Here is a 15,697-nt window from a genome sequence, read left to right on the forward strand (position 1 = left end):
AGCTGAACTTTATTTGTGGTTCGTCAGAGGCGTGGTAAATGTTGACAGATGTGTTCTGACTCCCATTTAATATAAATTTGAATGTGATTGGTTCATTCTGAACACACCCACGTCCCCAGTTATAAGAGGGTGTGCGCACTTGTGCAACCACATTATCTCAGTTGTTTATTTTTAGTTACCTTCTTGAAAATATGTCATATTTTTTCCATTGAGTTGTACAGGTTATTGGTGGAAACATTTATTTTTTTTGTTTTCTAATATTGCAAAAAAAAAAAAAAAAAAAAAAAAGCCATTTCAGCAAGGGTGTGTAGACTTTTTTTTTTTTTTACATCAACTGCACAGTCAAGAACCAAACACTCACACTCACAACCGCGAACGCTGTCGAGTGTTTAACGACGCTAGCGCGCAACGTTTCGGGAACGTGCGGGAAGTCGCTTGAGCACCCGCAGAAAAGCCACGACGCATCTTTTTCCTCTTTTCTCTTTTCCTCTTCCTCTCTGACCTGGAAAATCCCGTCATTCCTTTTTGTGCACAAGATGTATGACTTTACATCCATAAAGCGCTTTGTGGCTCTTGTCGGCGAAAACTGCGATAAAAATGACATTTACTTACTTACACACGCACACACACACACACACACACACACACTTCTAACACATAAACGACTGGTTGGTGTGTCTATCCAAGCAAATTGTGATTGTTTTGCTTTGGCGGAGGTGGGCAGGGCTTATTGGGGGCGGCATTCAGACTTCCGCTACACACACACACACACACACACACACACACGCACACACACACACACGTCTAACATGTTGTTTTTTTTTTTTGCCACAATTAGTTATCAAACAATATTAAACCCAAAGCCAACTGCACCAAAACTGCGCCGACGGGTTTGGATCAAGCTGCAATATGTTTTTGGGGTTTTTTTGGGTACATTTTTTTCATGTAAATATTTCTCTTACTTTTGATAATACGCACAAAATAAAAGGGGAAATGAACTGCATGTCCAAATTCGGGCTCGGTGGAAGTTTGCGCCCGACTCGGGGCCCACACACACACACACACACACACACACACACACACACACACACACACACACTTCTAATGTGACATTTATCGCATTTGTCAGTTCTGAAGCGAGATTAAACCCATAGAAAAAGGGCCACTTAAAGCCTCATACGGGGCAAAATGTCAATGATTTGGCCTTGGCGTAGTGGTTGCGCTATACTGAGCTGGCATTCAGGCTTCGCTTGACACACACACACGCACACACACACACACACACACTGAGCTGTAATAATTATTTGACTCATCTTCCTCGGCATCAGGCGCAAGCCCAAGTAAACAAGACCTATGTTGTTGCTCGCACACTGTCTGTGTGTGTGTGTTTGTGTTTGTGATTGTGTGGGCGTGCGTGTGCGTGTGTGTGTGTGTGTGTGTGTGTGTGTGCGTGTCCAAGAACAGGTCGGACCAGATCGAGGCCCTTCTATTTCGCCAAGCATCCTGCACTCCCAATCAGGAAGACACTTCTTGGCACCTTTGTGCGGATCAAGTTCAAAAGTTGCTGTGGGTGCGCGCGCGTGTGCGCGTGTGCGTGTGTTATGCAAAGCGATTTGGAGGGGGGGAGAAAAAGACGTCAAACAAAGTGACCCATGGCTGCGAGCGGGGGTGGGAAATATTTAACTGCTACACTAAGCGGACAAATGAAAATATGCAAACTTTTTTTTTTTTTTTTTCTTTTTCGGGCATCATGCATGCAGGTAAATGTCACACACACTCGACACACACCCTGAGGTATAACTGTATTTTGGAGGGGTGTTTTGTTTTTTTCTCTCTCTCTCTCTCTTTGCTCCTCCACACTCTAAAATGAATTGTCTGCGCGTCCATCAACTGCGCTAATTAAAATCACGCAAAGCGTCCAATGTCTCTCACTCATTAGAATAATAACAGCGATCGTGATCATCCAAAATCTGCCACCGTAGGAATGGCACCAAAGAGCTCGTCGGTTGTCCGACTCGGTGATGACGATCAAAAATAATTTGCAACGCGCACACAAAACATTCAACATAAAACATTGCCACGGATGACATCACGAGCTGCTGTGCATTGAATTAGCGCGATTAGGCCTCGACTATCAAATCGGATCGAGCGGAGAAGATGAAGGTTCAAATTGATATTAGGATTTGGATTACAGGGCACGTTTTCATCTTTTACACTCGCCCCCAAGTAGATTAAGTGTGTGGGATCACAAATGGCTGCGACAAGATCGGCGCTTTGAAGAACTCAAGTGAGCGGAAAAAAAATAATGTCAAAAAAAGTTCTTATCTCGTCATGCGCGATTTCTTGAGTTGCAACAAACTTGAATGCACAATTAGTGTGTGTGTGCGTGCGTGCGTGTGTGTGTGTGTGTGTGTGTGTGTGTGTGTGTGTGTGACGATGGCAAAAACAAAAACAACAACTTCAACGTGACGGACGCTCGCAACTGGCGCGGAGGGTGTGCACGTGCGATCGACACCTTTAAAAGGTGATTGTTCCCCAAAAAACAAATCATTTTGAAAAAAAATCTCACTTGTATTGTATCCAAACAATTGCTGCGAACGCCGTTTAAAGATGAAAAAGTCTCACGAGGACAAAACGAAACGCGAATGTTGGAATTTGCCTGCGAATTTGGTTTGTTTCGCGGTGTTTTCGCCACGTGCCGAGTTCACCTGGAGAAAATGCTGGTTTGAAAACGGGACTGCGCGCCACTTGATGGCTTCTTTTTATTTGGATTTTGGATTTTTTATTTTTTTTGTTTCGGCGCGGGCACGGCAGCGGTGTCGCGACGGGCATCTCACCTGGCGCCGGTTCCCGGTGGCTCAACGACAAGTGCTGCGGGTTCACCTGCTTGCGGCGGGACATCGCCCCGGCATTTACTCTGGCATCGCCCGGTGAACGGCACTTGGGGTCGGCTCGCACCGTCGTGTCGGTCCGCTGTGGCTGGCGGGGCGCGGGGCGGGTGGGGGGCTGGGTGGGTTGTGGGGGGGGGGGAATCGGACCCTTACTCCTCCTTTTTCTTTTGTCTTTTTTTTCTTTTTAAGTGTTATTTAATTTGATTTGCTCGTCTTCGTCGATAATTGGTGCACGAGTTGAAGATGAGGATGCACGCTGTCCTCGTTCGGGGCGAGAGGAAAGAAACACCTGGATGAGGAAGAAGCCACAATGCAAAAAAAATAAAAATAATAAAAATTTAAAAAAAAGAAACCAACGACAAAAAACCAAAAACAGAAAACAAACCAAAAAAAAGCTGCAAAATCCTGCGCTGTGATGCCGCTTTCTTGTCAATGTTCATTTAGGATCCCCCTTGCAAGCACCTTCCTCTCGTTTTCGCTGCCGGCGGCGGTGGTGCACTAAAAAAACAAAAAAAAAAAAACCAAAAATGACCCTTTGGCACCAGCTCCTTGTGTGCGTTTTGGCATCGGCGCGCGGAACGGCAACTCTTGGCTCCTGTGGCGTGAGACTCGCTGATGGAGAGAGAGAAAGAGAGAGAGAGAGAGAGAAAGAGAGAGAGAGAATGCATGGGCAGACAAGACACCTCCTCCTCCTCCTCCTCCTCCTCCTCCTCCGCCTCCTCCTCTTCCTCCTTGTCCAACAAGAGAGTCCAAATGTTTCCTCCTGCTTTCCCTGTTGGGTCTTGTTTAAGAGGACGACCCCACATGTGTGTGTGTGCGTGTGTGTGTGTGTGTGTCTGTGTGTTCTGGGCGTTTGAGAAGTGCCTGCCAGGGCCGTATCAAATGGGGAGTGGGGGGGGGGGGGTCAAGAGCTGGTGCTGTACATGCCCACCCCTGTTGTAGTTGGTCTTTTGTTATAGGCAAAAACAAACAAAAAAATCAATAATAACAATTGACACGAATGCACAAATGTGCAGGGTTAATTAAAAAAAAAAATAATATAAATATTTGAATAGAAATGACATTCTAGCCAATCAGAAGCCAGGAGAAAGTCACGTGCAGAAAAGGTGCAACAGAACAACCGGTCCTGAATGTCATCTTCTTAAATGTGATGTTAAAGCAAAGTGGAAATCATAAATGATGATGAACACGGTCAAATAAAGCAATAGGAAGCACTCGTAAACCAGCTGATCGCTGGGACCGTTTTAACCAATCAGAAGCCCGGAAAAAAAGGTGGCCTGGAATAAGTCAAAGAAAATCAGAGTAGTAATAATAGTCATAACGATAAGCAAAAAAACAAAAAGGGGGACGCACGCCGAATCAACAGGGGGCGCCGTAGCCGCGCTGGCCGTTTTAGCCAATCGGAATCCGGAAGAAAGCCACTTAAGGAAAAGGCGCAATGCGGTTTCATCCTCGGCTTTTTTGTAACCAATCAGCAGAAGAAAGTCATCGTTAGGCCATCTTGGAATTTATAGAATTTGAATCGATCTCTTTATTTGCATTTTTTTTTTTTAGTGCCACTGTAAATTTGGAAGAAAGTCTTTTCCGGAAAATGTCTCTTGAATGTGACGTCACTGCGGCTCACTGTTCTCCACGTTGACGCCGCGAGCGGTGCAGCAGGTGGCGCTGTCGCGAAAAGGAAACATAGGGACTCAAACAACACGACGCCGAAGTGAAAACTTGAAAATATACATCGTATTAAAGTCGTGCAACAGTTATACATTTAAAATATATATATATATAACGAATATACATTCAAAGTGTCTGGGAGGGAAAAAAACACATGATTCTTTTACGTTTGTGCAGTGGGATTGTTCATTCCTTAACTTAGCTCGACTAAGACGCAGTGAGACGTTTGAAGCATAAAGGAGGGAAAAGGGAGGCTGCGTCCCGCGTGATGGCGGCCGCGGGCGCGCATCTTCCTAGACAACAGCGCCCTCTGTCGGCACGCTCAAGTACAACACTTAGCTGCGGCGAGGGCAGAGGCGGCAAATGTGCTCAACGGGGAAAATGGTAAACCAAGTAAGAGTGCAGATGTTTGTGTAGGGGGTGGGGGGGGTGGGAGCTGGTAGGGGGGGTGGGGCGGTGGGAGCTGGTAGAAGTTGAAGGACAGATTCAAATCTTTCAGCAAAAAAAAAACAAAAAGTGAGAACGTACAGACTGAAATGTGCTTCAGTACCAAAGTGAACTTTACATATACACGAGTTATATACAATACCCATGTCGCTAACTTGCGCATGATAACAACTGAAATAAAAAAACAAATTGAAAAATGTTGAACTTTTAAATGCCCAATGCGGGTGGTTTTGAATGAACAACATCAACACATTCTCCTACGGAAGGCCACGGATGGCGGACATCCGTTGCGCCACATTGGTCGACACGAGCGGCTTCGCGTTGCTGCGTGTCGCTGCGGGTCTCTTGCCCCCCCCCCCCCCCCCCCCCCCTCCGAGATGACCATCAATTCATCGATCAACCTCGATTGGCGTCTCGTGTACGTCGCGCGATATTCCCACACATATTCTTCGCCTTCTGTGAAAAACCACCAAAATTCTTGCTGTTATTTACAGTAGTTATGAAAGTCTTCTTCGCTCATGTCTTCATGGCTGTGTTATACTGCCCCCACCTGCAGGCTGGATGAATCGCAGCGCACCAAGTGGTCTATTCTTTGCGTTCTATTTCATAATGAACTTATTAGTAGTATTGTGATTTATATGTCGAGTCCAGTATTGTGACACTCGAGTCCGGTCTCAAGACCACATCGTCATCTTGTCTCCCGAAAGTCTCGGTCTCAATGAGTTCTGGTCTCGGGCGAGTCTTGGTCTGGGGTAGTGTGGTCTTGAGCACAACACTTGCTATGACTTCATGTTTTATAAAGTACAGTAAATATAGATTGCTGTTTTTCCTACATTACAATTTTCGGGTTGCTGGAACGGATGAATAGCATTTGCATTTATTTCAACGGAGGACGTCGACGCGCGCGTTGTGTTGGCGCCGAGGCTCTTAAAAAGCGCTAATGAGCCGTCATCGTTCACGGCGGCGACCAGAAATACATTGTCCGATATAAAACAGCTGAAGAAGAAGAAGAAGAAGAAGAAGAAGAAGAAGCGGTTGCTCTGTCGCTCGCCGCAGCGGCGATACATTTAACGCCGGGCCATTAATAAAAGATGGCGAGCAATTTTAAGAGCATTAGAAGTTTGATTGCTGCGGGGCAGGCCCGGGGGACTTTCAGGGTCACTAATTATTTATATCAATGAAATGTCATCTCGGCTCTGGCTCAAGTAGACGCAACCTCGGCGGACGCGGCGGCGGAGGACCGAAACGGCACGACGTTCGGCAGCCGTCGTTCAGGGGCAGAAAATGTAGCTCCTCCATCCTGTTTAGCGTGGAAAGGTGAAGGTTTTGAGCGTTTCTATCGTGAGTAGGCTCGCCGAAAAGTCTCAAGAGGTCATGGGCAAAAAAGACACAGAAAGTCAAACGTTTTGGTTTGGAGCAGTTTTTGGGGGGTCTTTTTTGAGAGATTTTTTTGCTCCGTCAAACCGGCTGGTCACCATTCCTTCATAAACCGCAATAATAGTAGCATTGTTCTTCGCAGAGGATAAAGAAGATGTGCCTGCGAGTATTACTTCTCGTTTGTTGTTCTATGTTATCTGTCTACATATGTCGCGCCGCCATTTGTGTTCAAGTATCTGTCGCCTGAAAGGGTTAAAACGCGGCGACACGGACCGATGCTACTCGTTAGCACGCCCCGCCTACCGATTAAGCAGCCAGCCCATTTAATCGACCAATATTACCATTTTTTTGTTTTGTTTTTGTACTTGTTAACACATTACAACATAAGACAAAGATTGTGACATTCAAACAAACGTTTTTAAAAATGCAAAAAATAAGCCGATTTTTGCCGGTTTTTAGTTGTTGTTGTTGTTGTTTTTTCCCACACATGAGCACATCATAACGTAGGACAAATATGAGGACACTGAAACAATCGACAATGCTAAGTTTTGGTTTCAGCATCAAAGTATATTCAAAATGAATCGGGCAATTAATCGGTCATCAGACTTTCGTTTAAGCGGCAGGAAATGTATAAATGTACACAGCTCCCAACTTTTTGGGGGATGCTTTCGACTTGATTTTTTTCTTCTTTTTTTTTTCTTCTCTCTGGTTGCAACCCGCATCTCCAACGAATGCGTAAGAAAGAAACATGAATCCGACAACACACAGGCTCTCCCCGGCTCCCTTGATCCTCACCCGTGGGTGCTCTCAATAATACATCAACGTCCCCATTATAGCTTGTATGCGCAGGCAGTTTAGGCTGCACCACAAAGACCGTTTGTGGACACGGGAAATGTTTTAAGTCCAAAGTGTTGCCTCTGAGGGGACGCGCTGAGTGCCGCCCCCCTCGGTACCTAAACGCACCGCGGGGTGTTTATAAGAAACCGGGCTAAGCTAAAAGAAAGTTGGGCCGCATTTACACGACAAACGGGAAACTCTTGCGTCGAACACAAGCTACGAAACACGGCTGGTCGCTTTGTGAAAATTGCACCCAAAAAAAATGTTAACAATTTTTTAAATGATGAATATAAAAGTGGTCTGTTCCTGGGTGAAACTGTCCCATCATAAAACCTTGAGCAGGATTTTTTTGAAGTAACATTTTTTTTTTTAAACTGTTTTACAAGTAGAGCAAATACATTCAATGTTACATTCCATTCCTATAAAATACCATTAGTAAAAACATGGGATTGGTTGGACAAGCAAAATGGATGGAGCTAATTTAAAATACATACAAATCTAACATAATTCTCAACTCAAAATATGACCAAAAAAAATAATAAAAATAGATTGAAAAATATATTTTTTTAAATGAATACAACTTATAAAATTAACAAATAAAAACTTCAAAGACCGTATGAGACAAATACAAGAAAACTCAATAATATAAACTGAACTGAACTGAAAGAAGTGAAAAAAGACAGAACATTTTAAAAGTGAACACCACATATAAATCCGTAATAACAAATTTTAATTAAGTACAAATGTAAAAAAAAAAAATATATATATATATATATATATATATATATATATATATATATATATATATATATACATATATATATATATGTATATATATTAACTAAATATTTTAAACAATTCAAGAAGGAATGGTGAGAAGTACAAATATTTTTTTAAAAAGGGAAAGTGAAAAATAAGTGTAAAACATTTTTGAGTCTTAAACTTAACAAAAATTGTATTTAAAAACAATTACGTCTAACTTTACTGACATGTGAGGGCAAATACAAATAACTGAAAAAAATATAAAATATGTTTTAAAAAGCCCTTAAAAATAGAGAAGTTTTTAAATATATACTGCACGTAAAAGATGAGTAAATTAGCAAAATAAAAAATAAATACAAATGTAAAAGATTTTTTAAAAATACAAAACACTTTTCACAACTATTTTTTAAAAGGATTTCTGAAAACTAAAACAAAAAAAAAAAATTATTAACACAAATATTTTTAAAAAATGATGGATACATTGAATAGCACGAGGGCAAATACAAAATAAATGAATTATATACAATATTACAGAAAATTTAAAGTTAACTTTACATCAAACAATGAATCAATAAAATCAAATTAAATAAAATGTGTAATATCAATTTGTTGAAAAAAAAAGGAAAGTTTATATATTTTTAAAACATTTTCAGATCAACAAAAAAAACATATTTTTTAAAAAGTGACATAAAAACAGGCCAACACATATGAGGACAAACAGCACACACAATGCAGTTTTTATGAGTCAAAAAGTGGGTTAGAAAAAAAAATGAAAAAAAGGGAATGTGGCACCCTTGGGGGTCAAAGGCTGCGTCCATTTGGATGCGGCAAAGCTCAGCGTGACATAAACAATGAGAGGTCCACTTCATGCAAATATGAATGTCGCACTCATCCGAAGGGCGCATCGCGGCGCCGCTTCATTATGCAATGTTTAATATTAATAAAGAAAGTAGATAGATATATTATTCATAAGCTGATTTACTGCAGAATCCACGAGTGTGTGTGTGTGTGTGTGTGTGTGTTGACGTGAGTGACACATTGAGACGCTCCCTTGCTACGGGCGATACAAGCAGACGACGCTTTTACTTCTTTTCCACGGGACGCGTCCTGACAATTCCTGCCACCGGTTAAGAGGATTTGTCCGAGCACGGATGAATTTATAATGCATGCAGATTCCCCATTTTTAATCGGGGCCTAAATGATTCACCGCGGGGGCGTCTCAAAGGTGCGCCCGCCGTGTGGAGACGAAGCCAGCCGGGTCAACTCATGTCACTGAGGAACTTTTGTCCATGGCAGGTCGTGTCACTTCATAACATGATGTCACTTTTAATTGTTGAGGAAATATTAACAGCTACATTAGCGTGTCACGCCATTTTTTTTTTCTTTTGTAGATGTTGCCTTTTGGCCTACATGATCCCAAAAGTATTCTGTAGTCTGTATGCGTGTTCATTCCTTCTTGCCATCGTGCATTTTTAATGAAAATATTTTTCACGTCACTCTCAAAATACCCAACCGTGTGAGAAGGACTTTTAAGGAATGTCCCGAGTGCCGAGCTCGCTTTCTTCAAGTAGGAAACAAACACATTTTGTTATCGGAAGAGGAATCATAAAAGAAAACATTAAAAGAAAATAAGAGTATAATAGTGAACGTAAATGAAAGTTGAAAAAGGGCTGACCATACTCCATTACATTTATAAAATGTTGTGAATTTGTATTCCATATATGTATGTCTGTATTTTAACCATGTAAAGCACTTTATGAATCGCTGTGAAAAATGCTGTAACATTTTTTTTTAAATAAAATCCTTACTTATGTATCCTTAAAAACAGCACAAACAAAACAAAACACATTTCTCACTGATTATTGTATTTTTCTACTGTATCACGCGTAATAATAATTAATGTTAAGAGTCAGGTTTGATTAATTTAGACACTGCATCGCCTCTTCTTCTTTATTTCAAATAACTTTTCATCAACGATGTCAGGTGTCACATTTGATTAAATGAAACATATCTTGTCCACGGTTCGTCCGCATTGACAAGTAGCTATTTGGCTCCCTCTGGCGTTCGTACTTGCGAGTACAATACAGTCCAGTACTTGCAACAGTCACACAATACAGTAGTACATTTTCGCACTAGACATTTCAGGAGAGGGTTATAAACAGTAAATGTCATATCTTCTCGCTTAGAAATGGTGAAAAACATTTTTTTTTTACTGGCAACGCGAGCGTATGTTTTGGTATTTGGTAAAAGAGATGGATTAGTGTATTATTTGTCAACAGAAAACAAACATTTATTGAGTGGCTGAATGTCTTGTCACGACTAGTCAAATTCGGGAGTGCCGTCTCTTTGTTGTTGTTGGTTTTTTTTGGAGTGACGTCTTCCGGATCGCGTGAAATGCGTCTTTACGTCACAAGCACGTAAGATCCTACGTAATCCATAATGGCGGCGCTCTTGCTCGTCACAATGGACGCTGCTCGTTAGCTAGCTAGGTACTTTTGAGTCAACCACTGATTGTTCTTAGAAGGATTTCCCCCCCCCCCCCCCCCCACTGTGGCTACATGTTGAAGGTAGGACACGCGCTATCTTTTTTTTATTTGAAAGGTTTGTCAAATATTGATGTGTAAGGCCTTTTCGTAGCGGTTTGACGTTTTGGAGTTGGGCTTAGCATGCTAGCTCGTTAGCTAGTTGGCAAAGTAATTTAACAGTATTTGTATATTCTTTTTTTTTCACATTTTTAAAAAAGTCCTTAAAAATCCTTTTTATTTTTAGAAAAAAGTCAGTTTTCCAAGAAAATGATGCGCTCTGAGGTGTTTGCTAAAAAAAATGAATGAAAGAAAAAGTCATTATTAAGAAAATGAATGTTAACACGCGTCTGTTGTTGTTATAAAATTCCTCCTTGCGCTTTGAAATGCTTCGTGAGCGGCTAACTTGAAATGTAGAATATGAGCGTCATTTTAGTGTAATGTTCATGGTGCATCACTTAATATGGCTAAAGAGAATCCTGAAGTTGTGCATGTTTTTGTTGTGCCAGCAGGCGGGCAGCGCGGGCCCATCCTCTTCCTCCTCCTCCACGGTGGCCTCCCCTCAGCCGATGAAGGAGTCCAAAGAAAACGCGGCGGGGGGCCAGCAGGCCATGTTGGACCACATCAAGCCGTGCTGGTACTGGGACAAGAAGGATTTGGCGCACACGCCCTCTCAGTCCGAAGGCCTGGACCCGGGAACGGAAGCCCGCTACCGCAGAGAGGGGGCCCGCTTCATATTCGACGTGGGCACCCGACTCGGCCTGTATCCTCTTTCGTGGCAAATGTTTGAAAACGTATAGTGGCGTCGGCGCTTGTGCCTGCGTGATTTCCTTGACGACCGGCAGACATTACGACACGCTGGCGACGGGCATCATCTACTTCCACCGCTTCTACATGTTTCACTCTTTCAAGCAGTTCCCCAGATATGTAAGTTCACTCCAGGGCTATGTATTTTTCAGAGGAATCTTTGGGGTGAGTTTTTTTTATTTTATTATTATTTTTTTAACATTTTAAATGAATATTAGGAAATATTTTGGGTTCTCCCCCCCACCCCCCAAGAAACATTTTCTGAGTTATTTCAGAGTGCTTTTGTGAAACGTAAATTTTTATTTTTAAAGAATGTAATTGTTTTCAAGAAAATAGTGAATTTTGTTTTAAATGACAGTTTTTTTTTTCCTGTCTCACTTTACATGTATTTGTGAAGTAGAATTTATTTGTATTTTTTTCATAAAAATCAGACAATATGCTTATTTTCTGAGGGGAAAATATTTGTTTTGAAAAAAATTTATTTGATGTGGTGACAAGTCATTTTTTTATGAAAAAGGTATTTCCCCCCCCTTTTTTTTTTTTAAACGAAATATAATTTTGGGAGAAAATCCCAGTTTTTTGGGACAAAAAACATTTCTTTATGAAGCCATATTTTCAAGAAAAGTGTTTGGGGGGGGGTCATATTTTTTCTAAAACAAAAGGTGATACTTTTTCGCAAAGAATGTTGCCTTTTTTTTTTTTTTTTTTTTTTTTTTTTTTTTTTTTCTTCTTCTTCCCTCTCTCTCTCCTTCTTTCTTTCCTCCTCCTTCAGAGAAACGTTTTGAGCACGTTTGTGTTTCAGGTGACGGGCGCTTGTTGTCTCTTTCTGGCGGGCAAAGTGGAGGAAACGCCCAAAAAGTGTAAAGACATCATCAAGACGGCGCGCAGTCTGCTCAACGACGTGCAGTTCGCGCAGTTTGGAGACGACCCCAAGGTCCGTTTCGGAAACACTTTTATAGGCGCGCCAAATAAGTTTCCTACCGTTGGTAGAAAAAGGCAAACCAAATTGCGTGCGTGCGTGCGTGTGCGCGTTCCAGGAGGAGGTGATGGTGTTGGAGCGAATCCTGCTGCAAACGATCAAGTTCGATCTGCAGGTGGAGCACCCGTACATGTTCCTGCTGCGATATGTCAAGCAGCTCAAAGGTCAATGAAATGTATTACGTTTAATGTCGTCATCGTGGTTAATCTTATGTCCGCAACTGACATTTGCCGTCTTGTGTCGCGAAAGGCGAGAAGAACAAAGTGTGCAAGGTTCTCCAGATGGCGTGGACCTTTGTCAATGACAGGTGAGCCGCGGTCACGTGACGCATTAATCTCCTGCGAAAAATTCATTATTGAATGAATCGGCGAATTGACAAGAATTTGGACATTCCCATTCAAATTAAGGAAAAAAATACATTTTGCTACCAGTGTCACTTTTTCTTTCTAGGAAAAAGTCATAATATTGTCAAAATGTTTTTTTTTTTTTTTTTTTTTTTTCTTCCCCCCCCCCAATAGTCCTGCAAAAAAATTGAAATGAGGATTTTATTTATTTATTTATTTTAAACCATTTTGGGAGAAAGAAAAAAATGATATTGTTCAGATAATAATACAACTTTCTCACGAGCAAATATCATATCTTACCACTTTGTCTTGGAGAATACAACTTTCTCATATTAGCACTTTTATCTTGATAGAATGAAAACCTTCCTCCTAAATATTTCAATTTCTGTGTTAAAATGTTTTGTGGTGGGAAGTAGGAGTCATATGGTTTTCAGTTTCAAAGATTGAACAGCAAAAGTACTTAAAAAAAAAAAAGCAGCCTTTAAAAACGTTTTTTGGGGGGGGGGGGAGTATAATTATGAGGGGAAAAGTCACAAGACGACAAAGTAGTATTTTGGAGAAATAATTCTTGATTAGAAGATAAAGTTGTAACATTACAAAAAAAAAAGTATTCTCAGAAAAAAATGATCTTTTCAACTTTACAAATAAATATAAATATACCATTGTATTGTAAAAACGACAACTTTAGCTTTTGTTGTGTCACAGGATTACGAGAGAAGTTGTATTCTTTCATTTGTCAGTAAGGTAAAGGGCTCACGATTGTATTGTTGAGGATGAATTGGTCGACAACAGGTGACCTGTAGTAACCCCGCCCCCCTCGCCCGCCCTCGCCACGCTCGCCACCCGGCAGCCTGTGCACCATGCTGTCGCTGCAGTGGGAGCCGGAGATCATCGCGGTGGCCGTCATGTACCTGGCCGGCCGCCTGTGCAAGTTCGACATCCAGGAGTGGACGGCCAAGCAGTCGTCCCGCCGCTGGTGGGAGCAATTCGTGCAGGACGTCCCCGTGGAGCTTCTGGAAGGTACGCCGGGCGCCCGCTAGTCGCCGAGGCGGGCGCGCTAAGCTCGAAAGTGACCCGCCGTGTCGTGCGCTAGACATCTGCCACCAGATCCTGGACCTGTACTCCCACGGCAACAAGCCCATCCCCCAGCAGTTGCAGGACAAGGAGCGGGCGGCCGGCGTGCCCGCCGCCCCCGCCCTGACTCCCGCCCCTCCGGCGGCGCCGCCGGCCGCCGTCCCGCCCCCGCCGCCGGCCAAGAAGACGCCCCCTCAGGGCGGCAGCCCCGCGCGCCAACTCAAGCGGGCACACGTGAGCGCCTCCATTTGTGTCTTTCTCGTCCGCTTTGCGCCGCCACCCGCTAAAATGTGAATCGTCTACTTGCAGACCTCCCCCAAGGAAGAAGCCAAGCCCCCAGGTACACACACTTCCGAAGAATACACACTTGTAATATTGGAACACGTTTAATATTCTTTCATCCGCAGAACAAGTTGGATCAAAGATTCCTCGGCTGGAGAGCCCCATGCCGCCGCTGCCCACCTCGCAGCCGCCCCCGGGTACGCGAAACCTCTTTGGCACGTTCAAAAAAAGGCCAAGATTCAGTACCATATTTCACTAAAATTGTCTAGTTTGGAAGAAAAATCCTAAGAGAATTTGTGAATGTCCACTGTACAATGCTAAATGTCATTTTTAATAACTTTTTTTTTTCTTCCCTTCCAGACCGCAAACCCGCCGCACCCGCCCCGCCCGCCGAAGCGGAACCCCCGAGCGAAGCGGCCCCCCCGCCCCCTCACGCGCCGCCGCCCAACCAGCCCCACCAGCCCCCGCCCCTCCCCCATCGCCCCCCCCCGCCGCCGCCCTCCAACTACATCATGTCCACCACTGGCTCGTACATGTCGGGCGAGGGCTACCAGAGCCTGCAGTCCATGATGAAGACCGAGGCGCCCGCCTACGCGCCCCCAATGCCGCCCGCGTACGCCCCCCCTATGCCACCCTACCACGTCTACCCGCCGCCCACGGCCCCGCCGCCGGCGCATCCTCCGCCTACTGGCTACCCGCCGCCCGCGATGCCGCCCGGCTACCCTCCGCCAGGCTACACCAACTACCCTCCGCCGCCGCACATGCCCCCGCCCGGCATCGGCCTTCCCCCGGCCGGGTACCCGCCTCCGCCTGTGCCGCAAGGCCAGCCGCAGGTGCCCCTGCCCCCGCCGCCCGGCATGCCCATGACCCGAGGCGGGTGGATGAGATGAACTGCAGCCAATAGAGCCAATAGACTTGCGAAGGTCGGGGTACACCTGCTTTTCGTTTGCCTTTGCTTTAGTCGTACATGCTTCTTCTTTGGTTTGCTTCTTCTTTGGCCTGCTTTTCGTTTGCCTTTGCTTTAGTCGTACATGCTTCTTCTTTGGTTTGCCGGTTGCAAAATGTTTCATTTTTACGGCTTCTAGTTTCTTCGGTCGTCTCGTCAGGGTTTCCTCGATGTCGGGGCGCCGGACCAGGTGGACTTTCCGCCCTCGTGTGCCTTAAAGGCTCCTTTCTGTTTCTTTGGATTTGTGTCAAATTGGCACTTGGGAAAAATAAACTTTTTTTTTTTTTTTCAGTCTGCTTCCGTTGTGTCGTGAACCTTCTCTATTTGCAAAAAATAGGGATAATATGGCAAGAGGTGCAACAATCAACAACTAATCAACTGATAAATGACTAATTAAGTGACCTAAGTTCTGCTCCAAAAAAATTTTTAAATTACCTTTCTTTGTTTCCACCTGCACAATAGGCTCACCTGGCAGAGGTCACGTTTTATTTAATTTTATTTAATTTTTTTTATCTTTTTTTTTTACCAGCTTTCACAAAAAAGTCGCATTGAAATGGTACAGATCGCACAAGCAATGCTAGATTTGAAGGTAAAAGTAGCACGCGGAATGTGATGGCGTAAAAGTACATCCATCCACCCATTTTCTGAGCCGCTTCTCCTCACTGGGGTCGCGGGCGTGCCGGAGCCTATCCCAGCTGTCATCGGGCAGGAGGCGGGGTACACCCTGAACTTGTTGTCAGCCAATCGCAGGGCACATACAA

At 43.7% G+C, this 15,697-nt stretch overlaps 2 protein-coding genes across 3 annotated transcripts in view; one reads left to right on the forward strand and one right to left on the reverse strand.

The window, feature by feature from the left end:
- Positions 1-3,536, reverse strand: part of bcl11bb (BCL11 transcription factor B b) — a 42,216-nt gene extending 38,680 nt beyond the window's left edge. Inside the window, exons 1-2 of the mRNA XM_061704025.1 lie at positions 3,277-3,536; positions 2,838-3,180 (exon numbers count right to left, since the gene is read on the reverse strand). Coding sequence (XP_061560009.1) covers positions 2,838-2,901 — 64 coding nt within the window. The 5' untranslated portion in view covers positions 2,902-3,180; positions 3,277-3,536. The remainder of the gene's footprint in view (positions 1-2,837; positions 3,181-3,276) is intronic.
- A 6,890-nt stretch (positions 3,537-10,426) lies between these two features.
- On the forward strand, positions 10,427-15,219 carry ccnk (cyclin K). Of its 2 annotated transcripts, none has more exons than XM_061705058.1 (11): positions 10,427-10,549; positions 11,014-11,267; positions 11,350-11,431; positions 12,114-12,245; positions 12,349-12,454; positions 12,540-12,597; positions 13,485-13,654; positions 13,728-13,942; positions 14,018-14,048; positions 14,116-14,187; positions 14,351-15,219. In XM_061705058.1, the coding sequence occupies exons 1-11, from the start codon at positions 10,541-10,543 to the stop codon at positions 14,878-14,880; spliced, it is 1,659 nt and encodes a 552-aa protein (XP_061561042.1). In that variant the 5' UTR covers positions 10,427-10,540; the 3' UTR covers positions 14,881-15,219. The 2 variants fall into 2 exon arrangements, with proteins under 2 accessions (XP_061561042.1, XP_061561044.1); XM_061705060.1 differs by having other exon boundaries at positions 11,017-11,267.
- The last annotated feature ends 478 nt before the right edge of the window (positions 15,220-15,697 follow it).

Source organism: Phycodurus eques, chromosome 18, assembly GCF_024500275.1.
Source record: "Phycodurus eques isolate BA_2022a chromosome 18, UOR_Pequ_1.1, whole genome shotgun sequence".
Taxonomy (NCBI): Eukaryota; Metazoa; Chordata; class Actinopteri; order Syngnathiformes; family Syngnathidae; genus Phycodurus; species Phycodurus eques.